Source organism: Schistocerca cancellata, chromosome 12 (assembly GCF_023864275.1).
Source record: "Schistocerca cancellata isolate TAMUIC-IGC-003103 chromosome 12, iqSchCanc2.1, whole genome shotgun sequence".
NCBI lineage: Eukaryota > Metazoa > Arthropoda > Insecta > Orthoptera > Acrididae > Schistocerca > Schistocerca cancellata.
In genome coordinates, this window is record NC_064637.1 from 148,759,656 (window position 1) to 148,773,990 (window position 14,335).

Consider the following 14,335-nt stretch of genomic DNA (forward strand, 5'->3'; position numbering starts at 1 on the left):
AAGTGTCTCATTTCCTAATCTAATTCCCTCAGCATCACCCGATGGAATAGTAAGCTACACAAATTTCTGTGCCGTCACTATAAACTGGTTTTAGAGGTCCACATTACTTACACGTAGTGCTTTAACCAAGTGAATACTGCATTATATTCGAATGTGTCCTCGTTATTAACCGAATGGAACACAGTTTGGAGATCCTTGGTTAGTAGCCGAAGAAATTAAATTGAAGTAAAGAAAAAACACAACTGATGTAATAGGCCAAAGTAAATAGGCTTGTGTAATTAGAAATGAAATGGGAAATTTACATCACAAGTCCTCTCATTTTATAGGGGTGAGAGAACTAAATATCGAAAAAGATTAACTGGATGAAATAATGTATTGCTGCAGTCTCAGATTTAGATGTAGCTGCCTTGATTGACAGTAACATAACACAGTGATGTGTGACGTGCAGATACAGTTGTATCATAATGTGTAAAGGAAACAAGTAACTTTAAGATAGTCACACAGTACGAAATTTCGCAACGTCCTACTTCTAAACTTTGAACTCGAATCAGTCCAGGTGTAGGTTTAATGCTTCTCGCAGCTCTTAGCAGAGCACATTTCCGCTATCTTGATTCAGAATTTCTGTCTTACTAGCTCTAAATAACGTAATGGTATTATTTGCGTCGTAATTGTCAAAATAGACAAGTCCATAACAGATGTTGCATTATCTCTGGCTCTAGACGGGAACTTTAAGACATTTCGCATAGTTAGAATTGTATGTGTAATCATACTCATAATGAATGACTGCGTTTTGTGGTACGCAAGACAATATGCCATTTTCGAATAACCAGCAGAACATTAATTTGCAAATACATTAAAGGTTGGCGAACTTGCCACTGTGCGCGGCTACATTCGGATCACAGTTATTATTATTAGGTGGTGTTGCGCTCAGCTAGATAGCTATACAGCTTCACGTAAGATCTTTGGCACTGGGTCCAACGGAGTAGTTTCAGACAGGGCCAATTTTTATAATTAATTGTAGCTTTGTGTCTTTGTTGAGTTTTGCGAGAGCTGCTTCTGTATATTCAGAAACGATCAAATTAACGTAAAAGGTATAAAAGTCGCGGAACAGGCCGAGAATTTCCATGAATTAAGGTTGCAGATGTAGTGAGTTGTTGGCTGTTTGAGGGTATGATCAACCATTTTTTGATCTATCAAGACTTCACTTCCGTGGCGTAGCTTATGCTATGATTTAAAATTTCTACGTTCTGACTGCTGCGAGGTAGTTCATATCGAACATGCGCGTAAACGGAAGCTGAAATTACTCGTTAAAACGAGTAAAGGAGATATTATTAAGGTACGATTGAAGTTTTTCCGCTGTAATCTGTGTGGTGCTTTGTGTGTAGCGAATGTTTTTCTTTAAGTAATACTTTAATATTGAGCGTTGAATCACATTTTTAAGGAGAGCGGCGGAAACAAGAAGAATCATGGTATCAACTAGACTCTCCGGAAATTTTGGCGGTGGAGGTGAAAGCCCTACAGCGGGGCCCGAACCTGGACCGTCCAAATCAGCTCGCACTAGCTTGGTACAAACGTCAATTTGTGAACCCAGTACAAGCGTGGTAATTGTGAAGCCAGCCGAACCAAAACCACCACCTACTTTGTTAGACTTTCCTGCCGAGATTCTGGAGAAAATCTTTTCGTACCTGAGTTTTAAAAATGTAGCACATCTTCGTCCGGTAAGTTCAGATTTTTTTTGTGCATTCTACGGGCCTGTAATCAATTAATTTCGTGCCTATCGTAAAAAAGTTTGCTGTAGGGTTTTTTCTACATGCATTGTTTGACTATAGTGTTAAGTTGTAGATCGTGTGTAATGTTTCCAGATATTACTAAATGGTAAAAAGTAAATATGTTGTATGTCTGTCTTTTGCGATTTTCTCTTCTCGCGTAGATTAGTTGCGGAGGAAGTAGGCTTGAATTACGAATTTTTATCTAGCATCCTCCATTTTGTGTGTCACATATGACCTTAGTGTAGAGAAGGTAATGTGGTATGGCACAGGAAGGTTTTTAAAATTCAGATTCAGTAGGCAGCCGAAAATAAATTTTAATCCAAGCCCATCTTGTCATTGAGGATTATTTTCTTCCATGAATCTGCAATCGTGTGTTTGTCTTTATTCTATGGAGAAACATTCCTAATATTTGCCACTACCTTCAGCATTTTCTTGCTTGACAATTAATTGTTCACCTTTCTGGTATTTTATTTGTACAGTAAATTAATTTCAGTTTTTACCACAGGAGGTTGTGCTCTAGATGAAGCAGCTATTTATCCACTTGTGTTCTTCAAATTTGCTCTCAATTTTTTAGTCCCTCCAAGCTGCTGCTGAATAGCAACAGAAGTGGATTGATAAGTATGTTGTTTAAATACCAAGATGCCTGCTATATGTAGTGCAAATCTATGCTGCACACTCATGAGTCTTAAACTGAGTTGCTTTGTCAAGCTCTAAATGAACTTATTAATTTAAATAGTAAAGGCAACAAACCACTGAATACTAGATGAGATATCGTGCACAGGAGGTGTGTTTTTTAAAGATCAAAGATGTGCATTATAGACATAAGATGGCATGTACTGTGGAACATTAATAAATATATTCTCAGAAAACTATGTAGAACACACAGTTTAGCCCTACACAAATAGATGTGACCTGTTTAAGGATGTCCACATCAAAACTAGTATCCTTGACCATGATGTGGTTGTGGCAACAATGATTACCAGAGTACAAAGCACAACTAAAATGTGCAGAAAGATACATATGTTAAGTAAACCTGATAAAAAAATCAGTGGTGATATCTCAATGAGGAGCTTGACCCTCTTACCACAGGACAGGAGCATGCAGAGGAACTATGGCTCAGGTTTAAAATAGTAGTTATCTGTACACTGGCTAGATATGTTCCCAGTACAACAGTTCATAATGGGAGGGACCCCCATGGTGTGCAATCACTTTGAAGAAACTTCTAAAGACACAGATTACTGCATAATAGATATAAAACAAAGTGTAGGTCTATATATGTAGGGAGATGCTCAATGAAGCCCATTTGGCTGTCAAGATAAGAATATGAGTAGCCTTCAGTGACTACTGTAGCAGAATATTGTCAAATGTTTCACAAAACCCAAAGAAGTTGTGGACATATGTAAAGGCTGTTAGTGACACTAAAATTAATGTCCAGTCCATACCAAATGAGACGAGAACCGAAATAAAGGTTAGCAAAGCAAAAGCTGAAATGCGTAATACCATTTTCAAATGTAGCTTTACGAGTAGCCCCAATTTAATCCTCGTACCACTGACAAGATGAATGAAATAAGTATTAGTGTCAGTGATGTTGAGAAACAGCTAAGATCGTTAAAATTGAACAAATCTCCAGGGCCTGATGGTATCCCTTTCAGATTCTATACTGAATGTGCAGCTGAGTTTACCCCTCTTGTAACTATAATCTGGCATAGATCCCTTGAACAGTAAACCCTGCCCAGTAGTTGCAAAAACTTACGGATAACACCCATCCACAAGAATGGTAGTAGAAGTGATCCACAAAATTACCATCAGATATCCTTGACATAGATTAGTTGTAGAATCTTAGAACATTTTATTAGCTCAGACATAAATGTACCTAGAACAGAATGACCTCCTCCGTGCTAACCAGTATGGGTTCCAGAAACATCGTTCATTTGAAATCCAACTTGCACTTTTCTCACGTGGAATACTGAAAGCTTTGGATAAAGGCAGTCAGGTAGATGCAATATTTCTTGATTTACGAAAAGCATTTGACTCTGTACCACACGTACACTTAGTGTCAAAAGTACGACCATATGGGGTATCAACTGAAATTCGTGACTGGATTGAGGAGGTAGGTAGGATGCAGCATGTTAGCTTGGAGAGCCATCATCAGATGTAGATGTAATGTCAGGTGTGCCCCAGGGAAGTGTGTTGGGACACTTGCTCTTCATGTTATATATTAATGACCTTGCACACAAAATCAATAATTACCTCAGACTTTTTGCAGATGATACAATTACCTATAGTGAAGCACTATCTGAAAGAAGTTGCATAAATATTCAGTCAGGTCTCGATAAGATTTCAAAGTGGTGTTGAGATTGCAAACTTGCTTTAAAAGTTCAGAAATGTAAAACTCTGTGCTTGATGAAATTCAAAAGAAAGTAGTAATCTTAGTATAATGTCCATGATTCACAATTGGAAGTGGTCAATTCATATGAATGTGTATAACACCTTATAGAGATGTGAAATTGAACAATCTCATAGGCTTGGTCATGGTTAAAGCAGGTGGTAGATGCCATTTTGTTGATAGAATGCTAGGGACGTGTAATTCATCTGCAAAGGATATTGCTTACAAATCACTTGACACATTTTAGAATATTGCTCAAATGTGTGGGACCCATACCAAGTAGGACTAATCAGCAGATATTAAGCACATATAGAGAAGGGTAGCATGGATTGTCACAGGTGGAAGTGTGTTAGAGATACTGAAGGAACTGAACTGAAAGATATTGTAGATAGACAGAAACTATTCAGTGTACATCTACATCCATACTCTGCAAGCCACCTGACGGTGTGTGGTGGAGGGTACCTTGAGTACCTCTATCGGTTCTCCCTTTTATTCCACTCTCGTATTGTTCGTGGAAAGAAGGATTGTCGGTATGCCTCTGTGTGGGCTCTAATCTCTCTGATTTTATCCTCATGGTCTCTTAACTTCAACAAAAGCCCATACTGAGCTACTGAGCATCTCTCCTGCAGAGTCTTCCACTGGAGTTTATCGATCATCTCTGTAACGCTTTCGCGATTACTAAATGATCCTGTAGCGAAGCGCGCTGCTCTCCGTTGGATCTTCTCTATCTCTTCTATCAACCCTGTCTGGTACGGATCCCACACTGGTGAGCAGTATTCAAGCAGTGGGCGAACAAGCGTACTGTAACCTACTTCCGTTGTTTTCGGATTGCATTTCCTTAGGATTCTTCCAATGAATCTGTCTGGCATCTGTTTTACCGATGATCAACTGTATATGATCATTCCATTTTAAATCACTCGTAATGTGTACTCCCAGATAATTTATGGAATTAACCGTTTCCAGTTGCTGATCTGCTATATTGTAGCTAAATGATAAGGGATCTTTCTTTCTATGTATTTACATCTGCTAACAAAGTTTCAGGCTCCAGCTTTAAATGATTATTCTGTGAATATATGCAACCATCTACATTTCACTCATACAGGGATTATGAGGAGAAGGTTAAATTAATTCAGTCATTCTTCTAGCACTCTGTATGTGAGTGGAATGGGAAGAAACCCTGATGATTGGTACAATAGGGCTCACCATCTGCCATGCACTTCATGGTGGTTTGCGCGTGCACACACATACGAGACACGAGAGAGAGAGAGAGAGAGAGAGAGAGAGAGAGAGAGAGAGGGGGGGGGGGGGGGGAGGAATCTTCATTGGAGTGACAGACAGATCAGTAGTGTAATCACAGGTGTAAGTTAGGTTGAAAGGTGGTCATTTGAGAGTTGACAAAGCCAGCATATGGGAAAACTAAAATTGGCTCTTGTTAACAGATTGACCTGTAGTGGAGCCTAATGTTTACATCTGCAGCATATTCAAGCACAGTTTGCCACATTTAACTCTTTTCAACATAAAAACCAAAATTGCAAGTTACATTCAGGAAATGTACTTTAAATAATGGCCAAGCCTGAATATACTGATGCACATTATGCACATATATCATAAATTAATTGCAAAAAATTAAAGAGGCCCCCACTGTGTAACGTTTACTGAAAAAGCATTCATCTGAAACATAGCAAGGTTCTCAATCTTGTTTATTTTGCTCTCACTGACTCAGTGCATGTACCTCCGAAATTATTGCCCTTGCACTTACCATTACAACATTACCTAAGTGAACTGTTAAGTTAAAAAAAATAATACTGAAATTTACTTTCCCTGTTTGTGGTATTATTTTTAATAGTTCTTAGTAGTTTTATTTTTGCACATTACTGAGAGGCTTGATATGATCCAATATGTTAAACAATGTTTCAGAGGGTCCTTTAATGACTCAGTGCAGAGCAAGTATCCTTCAGTGACACCTTCGCTAAATGTGTGAACAATCAATTTGTTATTTAATCTGGGGAGTTTTTAGGTAGTGTAACTTAAGACTACAGTTAATTTCAATCAAAGGCATACTGTAAAGTGTCAAATGACTATCTGAATAATTATTCCCCATACGAATGTAGTGTTTAGTGGAGGGATCTTTTTACTCATGTTGGATGGCACCTGTCCTGTTCCATTTGCATATGTAATGGAGGAAAAGCTGCTGTTGTATGCCTGTGTACTCACCCTAATTTCTCTCATAATCTCTGTGTGAAATGTATGATGGGTGCTGCAGATTTGAAAACTACCTAGTACAGTGGGTTACTAAATTACCAACAGTGTTTAGGGAGACTATTGTCTACCTTCTAAAAATCCCCATTTATGTTCCCTCAGTATAACGGTTCCACTTTCATGATGGCTATACCAGCTGGCAGCATTGTGGCAATGAGCTCCTTTTTCAATTTGTCAGGCAAACTTTTTGCAGACCTCAATTTTTTTCTTCTAGTATCACTTTGTAGTACTACCTCTAAATATTTAAAATTATTAGATGCTCTGAAGTTAAACACAAATTTTTGGATCTGGTACTGTTGTACATCTTTCTGCTAGGGGACATTATCTTCGACTTATCCACAGTTGAAGGAATGTCATTCACTACACAGTGTAAATGCTGCCAAATGTACATCTACTTAATTTCTCTGCTGTCATACTTTTCTGTATGCAATGCCATAATTAGTCAACAATGTTAGTGATGCTGACTGTATTGCGACTGAAATGGACCAATTTTTGTTCAAATAGGCTTGCATTTACTAGCAGAATGTTTCAAATCCCTCTCAAGGTCTTTGCGATTCAGATTTTCAGGGTTTTCCTTCTGTCATAGTTCAGTCCAATCTGGTGCTCTGTTTCTAATGACTCCTTGATCAGTATGATGCTTAAGTCTGTTTCTTCAAGACAATCACAAATTTGGGAGGCTACTTTGTCTTTGTTGTTCGTTCTCACTTTGATAGAATGTCAAATACTTTCCATTTGTGAAGGAAGGCAATGCGCGCACACACACACACACACACACACACACACACACACACACACACACACACACACACACACTTGATTTGTAGTGGTTTTGGGGATACTTACATTCGTCTATGACTGGTCTGTCACTAAGCATTATTATGATTGGCACTGATCTGTAGTGTAGCCCAAGGTCTAGGTTCAGGACAAAGGCCAGGTTGGTTGAGAGTAGAATTCAAGAAATGTCTTACTTGAAATTCTCACTGGAACTTCTATTTCTCCACTGATCTATGATAGCATAGATGCTATAGTTGTCATGTGAGGGTGCCATGTTGTGCTGCAGATCAAACCCGTTAAGCTGTATTCTTCGCTACAAAGTAATGTCTCCATATTTTTGTCCTGTTCTCAATACCTGTTGAGATATTGCTCAGTCAACTTAGCACATTGCTGGCACAAGTTGCAACCCTTCAATGCTAGAGAGCTTCAAAGTGCAGCATGTAACATAGTGCTGCCTCGGTATGTGAGAAATGGCATGTTATAGTTTCTCACTGCAGAAGATGTTGTCCACACATGGAGCACACACTCCTTCAGCATGACTGCCAGGCCACAAGAGTGCTGTGACATCTGCAAGAATCAGATGCCTTGGTTGTTCACTGTCATTGACCATTCTCCATACACACCTGAGTTGGCATCATCTGATTTTCATTGGTTTCCAAAATTTAAAGAAAACCTTTGAGAATTTTATTTTGATAGTGATGAAGTGGTGCAAGCAGAGGTGAGGTTGTGGCTCTGTTAACAGTCAAGTTTTGTATGGTGGCGGTACCAACAAACTGGTCTTTCGTTGGGAGAAATGTGCTCATCACCAGGGTGATTATGTTGAGAAATAAATAAGTAGACGTGCAAAGTAAAGATGTAGAATGTTAATGTTTTATTTAAAAAGCTTTGACCGAGCAAGGTGATGCAGCGGTTAGCATATTGGACTCGCATTCGCAGGGTGGTGGTTCAAGCCCACGTCCGATCAACCTGATAAGGTTTTCTGTGATTTCTGTAAATTATTTAGGTTTTCCGTAATTTCCTTCAGGTAAATGTCAGGATGGTTCCTGTGAAAGGGCACAGCTGACTTCCTTCCCCATACTTCACTGATTTGATGGGGCCAATGTCCTCGCTGTTTGGTCCCCTCACCCAAATGAACCAACCTACCTCTCTTCCCGGTACTCCAAACCTCCCTTCCTTATCATATCAACTACATTAAAAAGCTTAGAGTTTTCTCATAAGTTTGGAGGCATTACTTTTCAGGATGCCCTCGTACATACATCCCTCAAAAGGAAACAAAGTGCAGTCAGCATCTAGGGTTGCCACAAGTTCTGGAAATCGAGGATTATCAGTGAATTTAAAACAGATCAAGGATATGTCAGTTTGAAAAAGACATTGGAAAAATCTCAGTTTTGTCTCAGTAGATGAAATTGCTTGTTTATTGTGATAGCATGCATTGTTGCTGGCTGGGCACTGCTTCCCTACTCCCTAATTCTTACTGTTTCTCCCCTTCCTACCACTTCAGTCAGTACTGCCACCACTTTGTGCCACTAGGCTAGCAGCTGTTGATGAGAGGCAGGGAGGCTTAAGAAATTGTTAGTTTGAATCTGATTCCCAGAGATTGTTGATGCAGCGGCCATGTGCGTACGAGTTGTCTGAGTGATTGTATGAGTGTTTTTGTGCTCTCGGTTTCTGATAAAGGCTTTGACCGAAAATTTAGTTGTGAGAGTGTCATTGTTTTTTCTACTTGCATGTCTATGGCTCGGCAGTTATCTTTACGGTGAGTTCCTGCCTATCCTTGCTAGTACTGTTTCTCAAGAGTATTTGCGCAAGTTACCTGTTACATGGATCACTGCTGTCTCGTTTCATCAACGTGGTGTCTGTGATCCATGAATAGCTGGCCACACGAGTGAAATTGCACAACAGGTTAAAACTGCAGGCGATTTCTGCAGCTCTCTCTAATGGACTGGGCCTGCCCATCAGATCTAGTCTCACCAATATGTCTGCAGGCCGTGTTTGTTTTTGTGTGGCATAATGTGGAAGATTTTCATGGTTGATCCATGGACCTCACTCAGACTGTGGTGCTCCTTGGCAGGCCAGAGGCCACTGGCAATGGATTTCAGGAATTGTGACTGTCTCACCACAAGTACATTGTACAGTGGGGTGTTTTATAGACATTTTCCTTATTCTAGTACATTTTGGCACTTTGAAAGTAGGCCTAGTTTATATATTAGACAGTATGGATGATACGAAGAAGAAAGCTGTAGCAGTTGCTGGCGGTTTGTATGCTATATACTCACATATTTCTCAAAAGAGAAATCACACAAGACGTGTAAAATAATAGACATAACTTAGTGGTAATAACCGACAATAACGAACGTAGTAGAACCAACATTTTATTTGTGGTCACCTTATAGTGTTGGTTTACACAAATCTTCCCCGCCTTATACACTTCTTTAAAGAGGCCTGCATTTTTCTGAGGTTATTTCTGAACTCAGTGAAAGTATTTTAAATCTGTCATTAGACTCCCAGGAAATGTGTGTGTTTTTGTCACCACATTTGTCTAGTTTTATTGAAATAAAACAGTGGTTTTGATGCACCATATTGCTTGCTTTCACCATCTACAAACAGTTCGTTACAAAAGATGTTGATGTTAGTACTTCATATTTTTGCTCACAAAGGGGAGAAATAAAGAAGTCCTTACTTTTTTGTCAACTTGGGTCTTTACTTACCCTTGACATCTCAAAATTTGTCAGGGAAAAATTTTAAAACTTGTCTGGAAATCATAGGAGTGTCAGTGAATTTCACATGGGGAAACTTGCAGCAACCCTGGCATCGTTATTTTTGCGTTTCGTGATGTTTTGTTGTTTCCACATTTAACTGTGCAATAGTTTGAGCCTTCTGGGTTCTGTGTACTGTTCGCACTCTTTCTGTGAAATTCCCAACATAACGGAAATTAGAGACTTATTCTTCCTTATTAATGCATAAAGATTACACACCTCTTCTTACACTTTTCAGTTTGCTAACTTTCAGGTGACAGTCCAGTATTATGCTGTAGTCCTGAACTTAGCTTCCTCCAAATATGATCCCATGTGACATCAAGGAACAAAAGTTCAGAAACTTCATGATGTTTGTAGTTTGATGCAGCTCTCAATACTAATCTGTCCTGCACAAGCCTCTTCACCTCTGAATATTTACTGAACCATGTATCCACTTGAACCTGCTAACCAAAATCAAACATCACTTAACAGTTCTGTTTCATACCACACTTGCCTCCTTTAACAAATTAGTTATTCCTGAATGCCCCAGGATGTTCCTCTCAACAAGTCACTTGACACCCCAGATCTCTGCATCTCCATTCTTCCACATTTTAAAAGCTTATGTTTTCTTGCCTGTATCATTTATCATCCAAGTTCAAATTCCCTGTGAGGCTACATTGAAGACTACTTTGAAACCTTCTGACACCTAAATTTAATGTAATTGAATAGATAAAAAAAAAATCTGCTCGCCAAGTGGCAGCAGGAGTACACGTGTATAAATGTATTGAAATCTTTAAGCTTTTGGAACCTATGGCTCCTCCTCCTCCTCCTCCTCCTCCTGGCAGAAAGGTTTGAACAGAAAGTAAAGGACCAGTGAGGGGTGGGAAATGGGGAGAGTTAAAAAAAGTCACTCTGAATCCCGGTTCGGGGGACGAAAAGTATTCAGAAGGCACATGTGGTGAAACAGGCACAGAGTTTGCGACTGTCATGTTGTAGAGCATACTCTGCAACAGGATATTGTGTGTTGCCACTGCACACCCTCTGCCTGTGCCCTTTCACTCCCACCAAGTTATCAGTTAGCATGAATGATCAGAGACAAAGGATTTACACTGAAAACAAGCAATATCCAATTGCAGAGAATACTCGGAATCATGGCAGATGTGACCTCAGTACCTGTTTCACCACGCGTGTCTTCTGGATTTTTTTTTCCCCCAGGCAAGAGATTCTCAGAACTCCACAGTGGAGGCTGGCATTACATGTCCTTGGTTCTTGTATCTCGCTGGCCTTCATTTACATAAATTTGATCTCAGCATTTCTGCCTTGTAAATATTGATTTCTTCACTCCTGGTTAGTTTTCTATATCATTTGTTTTCTGATCTGCCTATTCCCTCCCTCCCCCACCTCTGCCACATACAGTGCACATTACTTTCCACTCTTATTAACTTGTGCACTATGTTTTGTTAGTATTCTGTCTTGCTTATTAACCTATCTTCAACCTTTAAGCTCCCAGGTTTTCAAATCTTGTCCAGTGCAGTCTCCAACAGTCTGCCTTTCCTTCTCATCCTGTCTTGATAAGTCTCCCCAGATCTGGTGTTAAGCATAATTGTCCTGGACTTTTCCCATTATCTTAACTTCACCAGTCTGCCAACATAAGATATTTTGCTGTCCAAGTAATAAAACTTATCTATTTCTTTCATTATCTAATTTCATATTCCTTCAGCATTGCCTTTTTCACACTTCAGTGCCTTATCTTCATAATTTCTGTTGATGTTCATATTATAATATCTTTTTCAAGACACTATCTATTCACTTCATCTGATCTCCAAATTCCTTTGCCTTATCTGCCAGAATTACGCAGTCATTATCAAACATTAGTTGCAATTTTATTCTTCGTGCACTTCTATAAATTTTCTAAGTATCCCTTTGGTTTCCTTTACTGCTTTCTTTAAGTACATATTTAATAAGATGACAGGTAGAAGCTATGATTATAGATATCATCTTTAGCTTATTTTCTAAGAAATTGTAGATTCAGTGTTGCTACAATTTTCCAGAACCAAAATTGAGCTTCTTAAGAGAACTCATGTTAGTATTTTGTGACCAAGGCATTGTAAACTAATGAAAATACTTTGCTTAAAATAAATTTGTGATGTTTCTGAGAGTAGAGTGATAGGGCCATGTGTCAATCACAGCTGTTTCTTGGGTTCCATGTGCTTGCTCTTGGCTGTTCTGCAGACACAGTAAGTGCCTTGCTGAGCATTAGATTCTAGGGAGTGACAGGTTTTCGTGAGCATACGGCATGTTGTGTGAAAGGTGACAACTCCACTCCGCCCTGCTGCCATCTGTCCATCAGAAAATTATTTTGATCAAAGTGAGGTACTATGGCATCACTTGAATTCAGGATGGGTGTGCCTATGTAGGTAACAAATTCTGATGAGTTTTAGGGGTCCCTGCCTGAGTCAGTAAAAACTGAACTCTTACAGGCTCACTTCATTGTCTGTCTGTCTTCTCCCTGTCAGGCTTTTAAGAGGTTCCTGCAGATTGGGTAGAAGTATAAAGCTGAAATTTGTGACATACAATGGTCTATGGTCCCTTTCAGTGTAAAAAATTAAGCTTCTATGCCAGTGAAATCAAAAATATATGGTCATTTATCACATATTTTGATACCTGCAAGCTCACTCAATGCCTGTAGGGTGCTTCCTGTTTACATATAATCAGGAAATTTTTTAAGAAAAAAAATTCATAGGATGACTGAAGGAAAACCCTCAAAATTGTTGAATCGTAATTGTAATGCCAAAACAAATTGTAATTTGTTCTCTGACTTTGTCTGTCTGACAAGACCCCTACTTCTCAGCAAAGACTGAGTGGGGTGGCACAGTGTTTAGCACACAGGACTTGCATTCTGGAGGGCAATGGTTCAAACCCACATTGGACCATCCTGATTTAGGTTTTCCGTGATTTCCATAAATTGTTTCAGGCAAATGACGGTATGGTTCCTTCGAAAGGGTATGGCCAATTTCCTTCCTCATCCATCCCTCATCAGAGCTTGTGCTCCTTCTCTGATGACATCATTGTTGATGGGACATTAAACGGTTATCTCATCCTCCTTGTGCTCCTTTCAGCAAAATGTAGGCATATGAAGCTGAAAATTGTCGCATACTAAGGTGTAAGCTTGAGACAATGCAATCAAAATATACAAAAACTGGAGGGGGAGAAAAGAAAGCAGAGAGAAGGCACTATTGATGTCGGCTGCATTGGAGCATTCGTGGAATCAGTGATGACAAATGAAAATATGTACCGGACTGTGACTCAGACTCTGGATTTCCAGCTTACTAGGCAGTTGCGTTAAGCACTTAGCCACTCAGACACGGTGTTCATCGCAATTGTGTGGACTATGTTAGCATGCCTCTTGACCGGGCCACACTCCCACCTACTACCACCTATCCAAAGTCCGTACCCTTGTCTTCTCCCTCCATGTTTGATACCTTGAGATTCCTGCAAGAGACCAGACATAATTGTGCATCTGGCCTGAAGAAGCTGGATTCAGTTCCCGTTGAAGGGAATCAGTTATATGCATGTGTGGTGTCTGTACTTTCCAATATGTCATAAATAAGACACCATGCATCCATACAACTATTCACATCAGATATTTTGATGAGCTAGTGTTGATAACAGGCAAAAATTGTCGATTTTCCTGTGTTCTGGGCTGCAAGGGATAGTAATAGTAATGTTCCCAAAGTTGATGATTAATTTTCTTGTTGGCTATTATTGAGCTAACTGTAGTTCGTGACTGTGACTGCGTGGGCTTGTTGGCCTTCTTTCCCATAGTCTGCAGTCTAGAATATTGCTGGTAATGATGTTACTTAACACGTAAAATACTGTGAAATAAATGCGATGAATTTCTTCAGAGGCATTTTCCATGTGTTCTTAGAAACACACAGTTAACTCTTCGTGATAAATTTGGATAAGAAATTAGTTCAGGGAGAAGAAATAAAAAAGTTAGTTTTGCTGATGACACCGTAATTCTGACAGTGACAGGAAAGGACTTGAAAGAGCAGTCGAGAAGGGTAGACTGTGTCCTGAAAGGAGGATATAAGATGAACATCAGTAAAAGTAAAACAAGGGTAATGGAATGTAGTCAGATTAAATCAGATGATGCTAACGAAAGTGGATTAAGAAGCGAGATGCTAAAAGTAGTAGCTGAATTTTGCTATTTAGGCAGCAAAAAACTGATGAAGGCCAAAGGCATAGCCCATATCAATTCAGGCAGGCTAGGAAAAAATCTTATCTTCATAGTCTCGGATGTTATATTGAATTTAGCATATGTTAAAATGAAGGACTAAGTAAGGAACATGTAGTTTTTTGTTTTATGCAAAAAAAATTCTACTCAGAGATACAGACCTCCAAAGATAACA

At 39.3% G+C, this 14,335-nt stretch overlaps 1 protein-coding gene across 2 annotated transcripts in view; it reads left to right on the plus strand.

Annotated features, from left to right (window-relative positions):
* Window positions 1-944: 944 nt before the first annotated feature.
* The window catches only part of LOC126109870 (F-box only protein 28), a 94,391-nt gene continuing 81,000 nt past the window's right edge, over window positions 945-14,335 (plus strand). For both annotated transcript variants that reach the window (XM_049914936.1, XM_049914937.1), the window contains exons 1-2: window positions 945-1,336; window positions 1,442-1,718. In XM_049914936.1, the coding sequence (XP_049770893.1) occupies window positions 1,467-1,718 (252 nt within the window). In that variant the 5' untranslated portion in view covers window positions 945-1,336; window positions 1,442-1,466. The remainder of the gene's footprint in view (window positions 1,337-1,441; window positions 1,719-14,335) is intronic.